This window comes from Strigops habroptila, chromosome 9 (assembly GCF_004027225.2).
Source record: "Strigops habroptila isolate Jane chromosome 9, bStrHab1.2.pri, whole genome shotgun sequence".
NCBI classification, from domain to species: domain Eukaryota; kingdom Metazoa; phylum Chordata; class Aves; order Psittaciformes; family Psittacidae; genus Strigops; species Strigops habroptila.
This window is the reverse complement of record NC_044285.2, coordinates 15,252,616-15,264,588: the sequence shown is the minus strand read 5'-3', so window position 1 is coordinate 15,264,588 and position 11,973 is coordinate 15,252,616. Positions and strand designations below refer to the sequence as shown.

The 11,973-nt window shown below is 36.6% G+C and overlaps 1 protein-coding gene across 7 annotated transcripts in view; it reads right to left on the bottom strand.

Annotated features, from left to right (window-relative positions):
* RNF111 (ring finger protein 111) overlaps positions 1-11,973 on the bottom strand; it is a 45,479-nt gene continuing 33,506 nt past the window's right edge. For 3 of the 7 annotated variants that reach the window (XM_030497691.2, XM_030497690.1, XM_030497686.1), the window contains 4 exons: positions 4,126-4,218; positions 3,096-3,191; positions 2,146-2,273; positions 1-1,629 (listed from right to left, as the gene is read on the bottom strand). In XM_030497691.2, the coding sequence (XP_030353551.1) occupies positions 1,512-1,629; positions 2,146-2,273; positions 3,096-3,191; positions 4,126-4,218 (435 nt within the window). In that variant the 3' untranslated portion in view covers positions 1-1,511. The remainder of the gene's footprint in view (positions 1,630-2,145; positions 2,274-3,095; positions 3,192-4,125; positions 4,219-11,973) is intronic. The other 4 variants (XM_030497692.2, XM_030497687.1, XM_030497688.1 and 1 more) reach the window with 3 other exon arrangements.

Sequence of the window (11,973 nt, the reverse complement as noted above, 5' to 3'; positions counted from 1 at the left end):
GAAACTGAAGGTATTTATTATTCAATCCACTTACAAAGCAGGTGGCTTAATGCAAGCTTATTGACATGTTCATATATGATCCCCGAGGAACATCTTTTCCAAAGTGACAGTAATACTGTCTCAATGGTTTTACACATTTGCATTTTGCAACGTTGAGCACATTTAAATAAACTATAATCTATTATATGTGAAAGAATGTTGATAAGCAACTCGAATCCTGATGTGGATTTAAAACCTCCTCCAAAGGCGAAATGTTAGTACATTATAACTTAATTCTATATACTATATTATGCAGCAAATCTTAACTATAGAAAATATTTCAATCAGTGATGGACTGTTGGTAATTTATAGAGGGAATCTATGATCAAGGCAAAAACTAGGTAACCACATAATTTGTGTCTCAGTTTCTACAGAAATTTACAGGCTTTCAATTTACTAATGAAAAAATAAAACAAGAGACAAGTGGATTTAGCTAACTTTATTAAACTAATCGAAATCCCAAGACACGCCTGGAACCCTCAGAAGTTCTAAGAATGCATGTACATCTGCCTCCCCGCCAAACAAAACCCAAGATGAAAAACACCAAAACAACAAAAAACAAAAACCCTGCAGCTCTAAGTCCTTATTGAATGGTTTCATATTAAAAAAACAAAACAAAACAAAACCTCAGTGTGTGCAGATACTTCAACTTAAGTTAGCAGAAGACCAAACAGTTTCTAAGCTCTTTTTCCATTTCCCTAATAATTCTTTCAATCTGCAAGTATCTACAACCCAGCTAACTGAAATCAACATTTAGTGTTCACTAGAGCTGTTTCACAGCAGCAAATATTTAAGTTAGGGATTCAAATTTCTAGACACAAGAAGAAAATGATAAATACAATCTGAACAGCAGTCTAAATGTTTAATATTGACATTCAAATATATCTGCATTGTGCTGAAATTTCAAAAACGAACACAAAAATCTGATCAGACAAAAACTCTGGTGATGAGTATGCTATATGTATCAGTCAAACTGAATATAGTTCATATTCTGTTCCCAGTATTAAGGATGTTATTTGACTCAGAACTGATATTGTAAATATACAGCAGCCATTTTTTCCTAATTAAGGAATGTCTCAATACATAATATTATCATTTTCTAGATGATCTTTATACATTTAAACTAAAATATATGACCGATTAAATTAAGGAATCCAAGGTTAGTAATGAGTGAAATTATACTTTCAAAGCTTGATACTACGTAAAACAAACCAAAAAAAAGAGACCACACAATTCTACTTCCTAAAGCAGCTAATCTTGCCTGCAAGTTTGGGGTCACAAAGCCCATAATATGTGCAAACAAATGCAATACAAGGAACCATGCAAAAAATACAGTAATGAAAAGAAAAAATGTAAAACCTAAAAAAAAGTTTTATAAATACACTGAAACTCAACTGTCTTCTCTTTGGTTGACTGCAGTACCAGGAAGGATAAGGGAGGGAGAGGGAGGACAAGAGTTCTGGAAAGCGGCGTCAACTTTCACTAGGCAGTTGAGCCTCAATGTCCACTCTGCAAATGGGGCACTTCTTGTTAGTAATCAACCACTGATCCACACATACTTGGTGGAAAAGGTGCATACATGGCAGGCGCCTGTCATCAGAACAGAAAAACATTAGTGTTAATAAAGCATTTCCACATCAACATACCTACTGCAAAAAAACAGTAATGTGGGCTTTGCTGTTGAGATGTCAGGGGTTTTTTGCACGTTAATGTTCTTCCCCAAGTTTCACTGGCCTTTCCAGTTGAACCTGCGTTTTCTCTAGTTCCAAGAAGAAACACATATGGGCGATGAAGTCAAGCATCAGCTAGACAGAGCATCAGCTTCTGCTCTATTAAATCAATTTAAATCTGTCTTAAGTAGATTTACTCCAGATAAACTGACAGCCTGATTAATCGAGGATTCTCAGCTTGGGCTCATGTTATAAGACAGGCAGTCAACTTATGGATGACTGTAAAACAACCTACATTCCACCCAAAGACAATTCAAACTGAACAGTGTGTGTTTTCAGTTGCAGGGAGTATTGCAGAGTAGTGTACCATACTCAAATATGGTCTTAAACCCAGAATATTATGTTCTGTGATATGATATTCAGTGGTACAATTTACCTGACATCTTCACCTTCCTCCAATATAGACAAACAAATGGTACACTTTTCCTCAGTGTCTTCTTCTGTTCCTTCCTCCCCATCTTGTTTGCAGTGCAGTTTCCTCTGTGAGAACCAATCAGTTGTTACCTTATTAGTAGAGATGACAATATTGACAAACTGAATAAAATCTGTTTTTAGTACATATTCAACACAATTTTTTGAAAACTTTTTATAATATTTATTCAAATGTATTTGAACAAAAATTAATCAAGAACAAGCACTTGGAGCAAAATCATAGAACAAATCAGATTTATTTAACTATTGTTAATTACAAAAATCTACTGGACTGACTGTGAATATATTAATTTCATATTGTTGCAACAAATCCTTTTACTTGTTGTCTATGTATAAACATATTCATTTCATTATGTGGATGGGACTCTATATTATGGTATCATAAACTGCAACTGAGAGACAACTTAGTGTTGCCCAAATTCTGTTCCAGATTCAAAACTTCCTAACGTCCCAGTCTTCCTACTGTGATCACAGTAAAGGCTAAAATCGTACATACCAAGCAGACAAGCATCGTGAGCAATTTATTGCAAAAATAAAGTCTCATTTTACTAAATCAGTTATCACTTAAGTCTATTGACAATATAACTGTTACCAATAATTTCACTGCTCACAGGGCTACTCGTAACTGTCGGAGAAGTTAAGCCTTATTAAACCACTTTCGTTTATCACATTATAGTAGCTCTTTATCTAGGGACCCAATTTAAAATTATCTGTGTAAAAGAAGTGGCACTGTAAGCTTTGCCACGTAAGCTTTGCTTACAATCCTTGAAACTGCAAGATACAGAAAACATGCACTCCTTGAAGGTGCCCTTTCTGCAGATTTAACCTAACCATAAACATTATTACACTTTGAAAGAAATAATACAGATGGGCCACAATTTGAGAAATCCTCACCTTTTTGTATTTATGTGGATATGTGCATCTTTCTATAGTTCCCTGTGTTGCTCCACGATTAACATTGCCTAATCGTTCCTCCAAATGAATCAGCTCCTAAAAAAATCATTAAGGCATAAACAGTGTAAGAACTGCTATTTCAACTACCTTGAGTAAATATTATTCTAACCCATTTGCAGAATGACAAACTCTCAATTCCCAACTTATTGAAATACAGGCAAAGCAAACAAGAGTATGTCAGGAGGGAAAAGGGATGGGTTTCTGTAGAAAAACCCACACAACACTGCCTGGTATTTTAAGTTGTAGGGAAAACAACTTACTATTTTACTACTAAAAAACAAAAAAATTAAATCAGAAATTGTTTGTCAGCTAGGAATGGTTAACAATATGTTCACACATACTTGTGTATCTAATGAGGAAAATGCAATTAAAATGCATTACGTAAATATTTGCTTTCTAACAGTCATTAAGGCTTAGAAGAAAAAGTGTTGCTTAATTTGAAATACAATGATTTATTTTTCTCCAGCAATGAAGTTTATCAGAACCATGAGATGTCACTGAAGATGTTTTCAGTGGACTAGGTCATTAACTCTCTGCATCTGATACCTTTTATTTTCTCTCCCCCCCTGCCCCTTCTTCCCTCAGTTTCAATTCCTGCACTACATAAAAGCAGGACAGCACTGTTAAAGTCGCCAAGTTTCACACTCACTAGGAGGATCCTGGCACAGTTATTTGGAAACATCACTAACTTCTACTAATGTATCATGTGCATACAACATCCTACTAACTGGGTGGTAGGCAGAGCAAGATGTAATATCAGTTAATAAGCACCTAAGCCTACACTGTCCAGGGTACCTTTTATTGATTACCTTTTATCCCAGTTCACAAGAGTGAGGTCATTCTATAAATAAAGGGTATTTTCTTTTACGATACTTTTACATCTATATATAGAACTAGCTCTACCATACACCCTCCCCGTATTTCATCATGACACATTTTGACATATATCTAGTTTTATTCTATTACAAACCTCAAAATTGCCCCTGAAAGGGCCTCTGAATGATGTTCCATCCAATCCCGATGAAATGTAACGGATGTGAGGGTAGCCCGCCATGTCTGGTACCTATTCAAACAGCAGACGTTAAGTTAAACCTATTCAGAACAGTTTCAGTATTTTACTGTTCGCTTTGTAAAATTTAAGATCCTTTTGCTTTTATTGAATCACTTATTATTTATACTCCCTCAGCTTGAGCATACAATTCCAACCAACAGCATAGCACACCACCTCTCTGAGGTCTCTAAATGTAACTAGAAGCAGAACAGAAGCAAGGCAAAATCCTCTGTTATAATCTCTCCACGCCTGCATTACATATTGCTTGGTCTCACATCCAGACTCTCAAAAATCTCAACCTACTTTGTATAAATCACCATAAATACCTACCTATTTTTGTAAACGAGACACTTAAAAGCTATGCATGAAGTTACAAAAATGACTTGCTATATATTCTCAAATACAAGTTTTTAGTACCAGAGAAGAAACAAGGCTAATACTGAGTCTGGAAAAAGAACCAATATCCTTATCTTACTGCAAACAACTGAACATCTGCAGACACGCTTGAAATTTAGAGGCAGATCAAAAAAGTAACACTCAAAACTCACATCTAAAGTCACAGGCAACTCTATGTACACTCCATATTCAAGCATCTGCTAACTTCCTTGCATGTTAGGGGAGACAAGCAGTGAACAAGATACCAGTATCCGGTGATACCATAGGCTCTTCAAGCACCAGCGCTTTTCATACAGGAAAGCGGAAAGGTAGTTTATATACAAAGGACCACCTTCACAGCAGGGTGGTCCACTTTCACCCCGGGAAGGTGAGTGAATAATGGTATTCACTTTTTGTCAGAAACGTTTTAATGAACAGGTGAAGAATAAAAAAAAAACAAAACGAGCAGCAGATTGTTTGCTTAATCATTTAGAGTGCACTGATAGGAGGACTGTAAGCAGCAGTTCATTTGGAAATAATGTTAAGTACTTAAGTACTATCTTCATTTCTGTGCTATCAGCTGGGAATGTCTCTGCTGCTGTATATGACAGCTCAAAATTAATTTCATGAAGCTGCCAACAAGTCAGACATCCCAGATATTACTGAGTCAGGTATTCATGTGTGACTTTTCTTACTTCCAGCAGACACTTCTAAGCTTGACATATATAAAGGTGTAAAACTGAAATGAGTTGTGAGAAAGCATAAACCTAGACTATATGAGTTATATAACAGACCAATAAGGTCAAATGCAGTCTGGTAACAAAAAGCTGACATGGATAGAAAAGATTTCTCTGCCCTAAATAACTTTTTTCAGAAAAGAAAACCAGAATATGATTAAAGCAGTTTACAACAAACACGGTGCTTGTTAAATGATGAGCACGTAGGGCCAATATAAACCACATACATCAGTTTTCAATTTTTACAAACCAGAGTAACAGAAACTGACGATTGAACTTTCAGGATGTTTGTAGAATCCCAACACAGGGTGTGCCTCTCTCGTAAGCAGCCTAAGTATCTGTTGGTCTGGTACTAATTACAGTTGGAGATGGGAAACAAGCAAGACAGGATGACTGCAGCAAACTCCAACAATGTATGAATGTAAAGCTCTATTGTTGTTATGCAATATGCAGAATGTATTTACAGACATTATATACTAATACATTAATTCAACATGATTGCAAATATAGAATTTTATATCACAACATATGTATATTCACCTAAACATTTCATGTGAGTAACAATCTGTTGGTGTCACAGGCCTTACTGTTTGACAATATAAACTGTGGCTGTAACAAAGGAGAATGCATTAAAAATACGGTGTGTAAAAACCACATTGTAAGAAATCAGTCTCAGATAATTGGTGATTTACTATCCATTCTCCATTTAATTGTGCATTTAAAGAATCAGGTCACTCATCCACACTATGAACATACTTCTTGTCCCAGGTTTTTACTATGCATAGACCTGTTTGGCATTATTTGGGAGTTTCCACTGCCTGTTACTACACTGTGAATGATTGCCTCCACCCCAGAGCAAAGGAAACTCCTGACAAAACCTAACCCCTGCCTCAGGAGTGATTTTCACTGATTGTTTTTTTGATTCACCAGGATTTGAAAAGAGATTGTTGGAAAACAGTACATGTGATACCATGGACACTGCATCATTACCAGAGCCGTGAAGTCACAGGTGTATTGCTGTAATGCAGTAATTACAGTTCCCATTGCCTCAGAGGCTGGAGTTTACCAACTACAATGACATGCACCTGGACAGGTCTCCTATTTGGAAAAATTTCTGCTATTAGAGACTATCTATTTAAAAAGCCTACTAAATTTTAACACTTGAAAACCAACCAAGAAGTTCTCAGAGTACATACCATAATGAACTACTGAACTTTGACAACAGAAATACTAGGTGGAACAATACCTTTTTATGCTAATAAATGGGCCTTCAGGTTATCCTGATGGGAAACAGTGTAACACCTCTGCAAAATTATCTGAACATATATTATGTGGAGGTTCTTTTATAAAAGAGCTTACATTTCTGGCCAAGTAAAACACTATTTTGAAAAACCCTCTGTAAGAAAAAAAAACAGCTCTTTTACACCTGCAGAATAAGCAGTCCACTAACATAGCAAGATTTTAACTAATTACATTTGCAACGACAAGCTGGAGGAAAGATGGGCAAGATCAATAGTGCCCAACTAAGAACAGTCTAAAATCCTTTTGACAGTTACTATCAAGCTTCAAACGCAAAGAAAGGATTTCAGCTCTCTTGCAACAGCTTCACACACAAATGGAAATGTGTGTGTTTTCATATTGAACTTAAGAAAAAAGAAAAAAAACTTACAGCTAATGAAGAAACTAAAGAGTTAAAGGTAATGCCAGTCTGCACTAAGTGCTTGTATATATTCTTTTGGATACAGTCAAATTATAACTTATACTTTAAGCAATGTACTCTGGATCTGCAAATTCCAGTACAAGTTTGCCAAGAACTGTTTGTTTCCTGTAGAACAAGTATCTCTTTCTGGTTTTGCACTTCCCACTATCACAAATATTTGCAGAAACTAAAAAATTCAAGGCTAAGTCTGAACCATTTACAACACTAACATTCTGAAATTGCTTGGAAACAGCTAACCTGCAGGAAAGATTTTCTTCTTTTCTATCTTCCACCTTTCCAGGATCTTCCTGCCTTTCAGTTGCCACAGTCAGTGAAGAGACTCCTCCATTGTATGGTACTATTTCTCCATCTCAACCTTTTATGCAGTGTTTCACATTAAGTATGATCTTCATACAAATCCTAACGGTCAGCTTACCCAGTTAAGCGCCTAGCTCCACATCAATACTCAGAAAGAAGTAACTCTGATCAATTAATATCTTAATAAGCCAAATTCAAACAAGGAAAAATTGTAGCTTTCATAGAGACACTGTGCAAAGAACAAGTAATGTGTGCTGTACAGCTAAAACCTAACTGTATCAGTGTCTGAATGGAACATAAAATGAGTGCTCCTCAACAGCCTATATCCTACCAAAAAAAAAAAAAAAACCAAAAAACAACCCACCCCCCAAAATAACTCCAAAACACACACCCAAACCAACCAGTAGTTCATGTTTAAACTAAGGAAAAAAGTAGCAGCTGCATTACAAAAGGCATTTTCTTATTTGAAAAATGCAGTTAAATTTGGTACAGTTAATGAAAGCTTTTTCAAACCTAAAGGTCACCTTGAACTACTATAGGTACTATGAATACTTTACAGGAAGTTCATCAGCTATTTCTGTAGGGAACAGTTGCATCTGTTAGAGCTGCAATACCTGCATGACTGCACTCTGAGTGATATTACTCTGACCAGCAAATAATGTATTGGAGCCTACTGGCATATACCTCCAAATCCCTCCCAGTTTTTACAACTAAGTGCAAAGATGGCCTCAACCACTCTGAGTCATTCAAAAGTTAAAGGAACAGAACAGTAAGGCTATGCAACAGAAGAAAAAGCAGGGGCAGCGTATGAAGGCTGGACGTATAACATCTGAGAGAGGTTCAGGCACTCTCTTTTTTTAACATTATGAGCCACAGATCTCCTCCTTGCAGGCAAGCTGCAGTCTAGGTTCACAGACGAATTAAGGAGTCTTCTCAAGGCTTGTATCAACCCTATAGAGATTTATTACACTATAGCTAGCAAACTGTAAAGTCCAGATAATTCCCCCCCTCAGAAATTCACAATTGACAAGACACTATTTTAAAAGGCAGGAGAAGCTGGAGTCAGGAGGCTGGAACTGCATATCCCAGGAACTTTTTTGATTAACAGGTCGCTGAAACAATTTGAGACACATGTAGATAGCCTTCATTATTTAAGTTATTAAAAAAACCCCAAACCCCCACAAAAAAAACCCCAGTCAAAATCCCAGCCCAGTTGTAGTTGGTCATTTACTTAAGCATAAAAGTACACTAAGTTATATATTCCATTTAAAATTTAGTTATCAGTTTTAGAGCAGAAGAGATTTTATTTTTCCTCTTTGAAGAGAAGATGGAATGGAGGAGAAATAAGACCTTCTAGTTTTAACCTTCAACCCCCATCCATTAAATGACAAAAAGGAACAAATCCAATTCATAAAAATAACCCTTTCTTTTAACAGGGCAGATTTTAAATATAAAGCACTGATTTTTTTAAGTGTCCTAGTTACAAACTCATATTCAGAGTAAGCTCCTGTTTCAAAGCTGAAATAAATTACAATTTCTAAATTAACACCTGCAACTTTTGAAACTTTATAGTAAATAACATTAATTCTCCATTTTTCTAATACATTCTTATTCTATGAAGCCTGAAAAATGTTAGAAATATTTTCAACTCTGCAGTTATAAAAAGTAACTGTTTTATAGCTAAATACAATATTCTGGTCATTCAGGTAAATAGGTAACATCTGGGAAACCAGAGAGCCATCGGTAGAGAGAAGGGGGCCATTTCAAGGCCTCCTCAGGCCAAACTAGGAACAGCTTTTGGCAATTTATTTTTGGACCTTTTCCCTTCCAGATTTCACTACAAACCAGGATGCCTCTTTCCTGAAGCAACAGAAGAAAAGGAATTCAGCTTGGATATCGGTTACAGCCGTAAGTCAGAATTACAGCTAGTATATAGCCCATTATGAAAAAGTCATGCTCTTTTTACCATCTATTTCAGCTCATTAAATTATGGAAATTTTCATCCTGTCCACCCAGATGTGATAACTAGTGCTCGGCACTCAGAGACAAACAGCGTTTCATCTGCAGTGCCAAAAGAGCAGACAAGGTCATTCAGAGTAAACAGATACTGAAGTGGCATCTAACAACAAGCACCCGCAGCAGAAAACAGAGGAACAGACAAAATTCCTGTCTCCCCTGCCTTTCTTGTGTGATGTTTCATTACTTATGCCATGCACCGATCTTCAGTTGATTCTTCCTGCAAATGTTAAAGTTTGCAGAATGGATATTTGTCCAGAATGGAATCCATTGTAAAAATCACTCTGCCAGAGATCTTTCTACAGCACATACACAGCATTAAAGCACTACCAATGGGAACAAAAACTGCTCTGAGCCAGGACCACCCTTAAAGTAACTGTGTTACATCAAGGAGGGAAGCAGCCTAATCCTTGTCACAGATATGAAGGAAGCTCTTTTTAACTGCTTTTCATCTAGGACTCCTCCTGAAGCAACATTTAAACAGGTGAAAGTTTCTTCAACCAAGCTAATAAGGAAAATTTTGTTTTCCCCACCCTCTATTTGGACTGCCAAAGCTGATGAACACTTATCTCCCTCAACTTATCTTTAGCATTTTGTCTCCCCAAGGATTGAAACAGCAGTCTACATTCCGGCACTGATTACATGAAGATTAGGTTATCTGCATCCCGTTAAAATCTGAAATTTGATACATCAGAGTACTAGTGTCACTAAAGCTCGAACCGCCCATATTATGCCCTTTATGGTCTGGCAGTAGTTTGAATGGGTTTTAGTACTTGAGAACAGACAAAAATGCACACTTGCCTATTGGGCAGCATGCTATTTCAGAAAGTGGATTTGACAATTTTTTTAGTTGAGCTACTGCATGAGTTACTTTAAAAGACACCGACTCCACATAAAGAATGGAGAACATCAACATTTGATGACATCTGCATCAAGAATACTACTAAAGAGCCTTGTAAATTGCTAGTTAGTACCCTCTGTATGTACTGAAAGAAGAAAGCACTCCTTGTAACATTAACCATTTAGCAGAAGGACTCTAATCCCAGTTCAGCCTCTCCTCCCCTGCACCTATTCCTGAAGCTACAATTAAAAAAACCCAGGTGACAGCTGCAATTCATCTATTGCTCTTTAATAAAAACTAAAATAGCACTTGTGCTTAATATCCAGCTCAGTTTGTTAGATGAAAAACTTCACTAACTGCTCTATATTCAAAGTAAATTTTGTTGACAGATCTGCTATATTCTCACTTACATGCAAACGAAGAAACCTTTGGCTTTCATTATGGCCACAGAAGGGGTAGAATCATCAAAAGGCATTTGTAATGCTTTGAAGTCATTGTATATATAACGTCTAGCAGTGCTCTAACCTGCTTCTGTGTTCTTCTAGTTTGTGTAATCAGAACACACTTCAAATTAGTCAGACTCAGAACACAACTTCAAAGTTGTACCGCTCAGTCTGATCACAGCAAAGTTCAAAACAGATCCCAAACATGTGAGGAATTACTGCTTACAGCACTCTATCTACACTGTGAAACACGCTGTCAGTACAGTGTGTACAAAATCTCAAAGTGCAAAGAACTTCAGTAACATTTCATCCAGAGATTCATGAATTACTGTTACGAGGACTAGATATCCCTACACAAACAAGTTTCTGTAGCGTTAAAAACCCTGTTTTGTCTGGCACTTATCAATTAGTAACGCCAGTTCCTGAGCAGAAGGGCAAAACTCCCTAAAGTATTTCAATCACATACTCAGGAAATGCTTCTGAAGATTCTCTATCAAAGCTTTCTTCCATTCTGCTGCTATAAAGATGAACAGTGGGGTCCCATCTACTTGGTTGTGTAACATTTTAGTTGTAGGAATACCCCTATGAGAGTTAAAATACAGTTCCAAGTTTCTCATCACACTGTAATGTAAGGATCAGCTGAACAATGAAGTTTCTGGAAACTTCACAGCAATAGTGGAAATAAATCCCAAACTTGCTTTATCAGCCCTGATACAAAATGAGGTAAAATAGGCGTATGTTTAACTTGCTGCTTCCTAACGCAGTTGCTGGTCCCTGAACTATTAGGAGGGCCCTTTCTCTTTGAGAATCTAAGGCAACTGATGTTGTCTGTTACAGTACCACACATGAAATAACAGTACGAGAGGCAAGCCTTTTTTCATCTACTTAAAACGAGACACATAACTGAAGGAGAATGCAGAAAAATCTTAATTTGAATAGATGATGCACAGGAGGTAAGGTTACGCAGTAAGAAACTTCTTGGCTACATGAATACACCAAATTCTACACTAGAAAGCGTGTGCTTAATTATGCAAGCTGTGAATCAATGAATTACCAACCCTGATATATCAGGGAAGTACTTCAGGATTCTACATAGCAAAGAACAAGCAATGTAAGACCAGACTATGAAGAAACAGCTATTACAGTATTGGCTGTAAATTTACAGTTCAATCCCTAGATGTCAATTCTGGCTACTAACAGAGGGCTTCTGGATGGGCAAGACATGCAGGCTGATTTTTAATTACAATTTTAGCATTCATTTACAGATGAGCCCACATTTTTTAGTAGATTATCTAGTTTTTAGAAAGTTAAATAATACGGTTTAGCTACACAGACTAC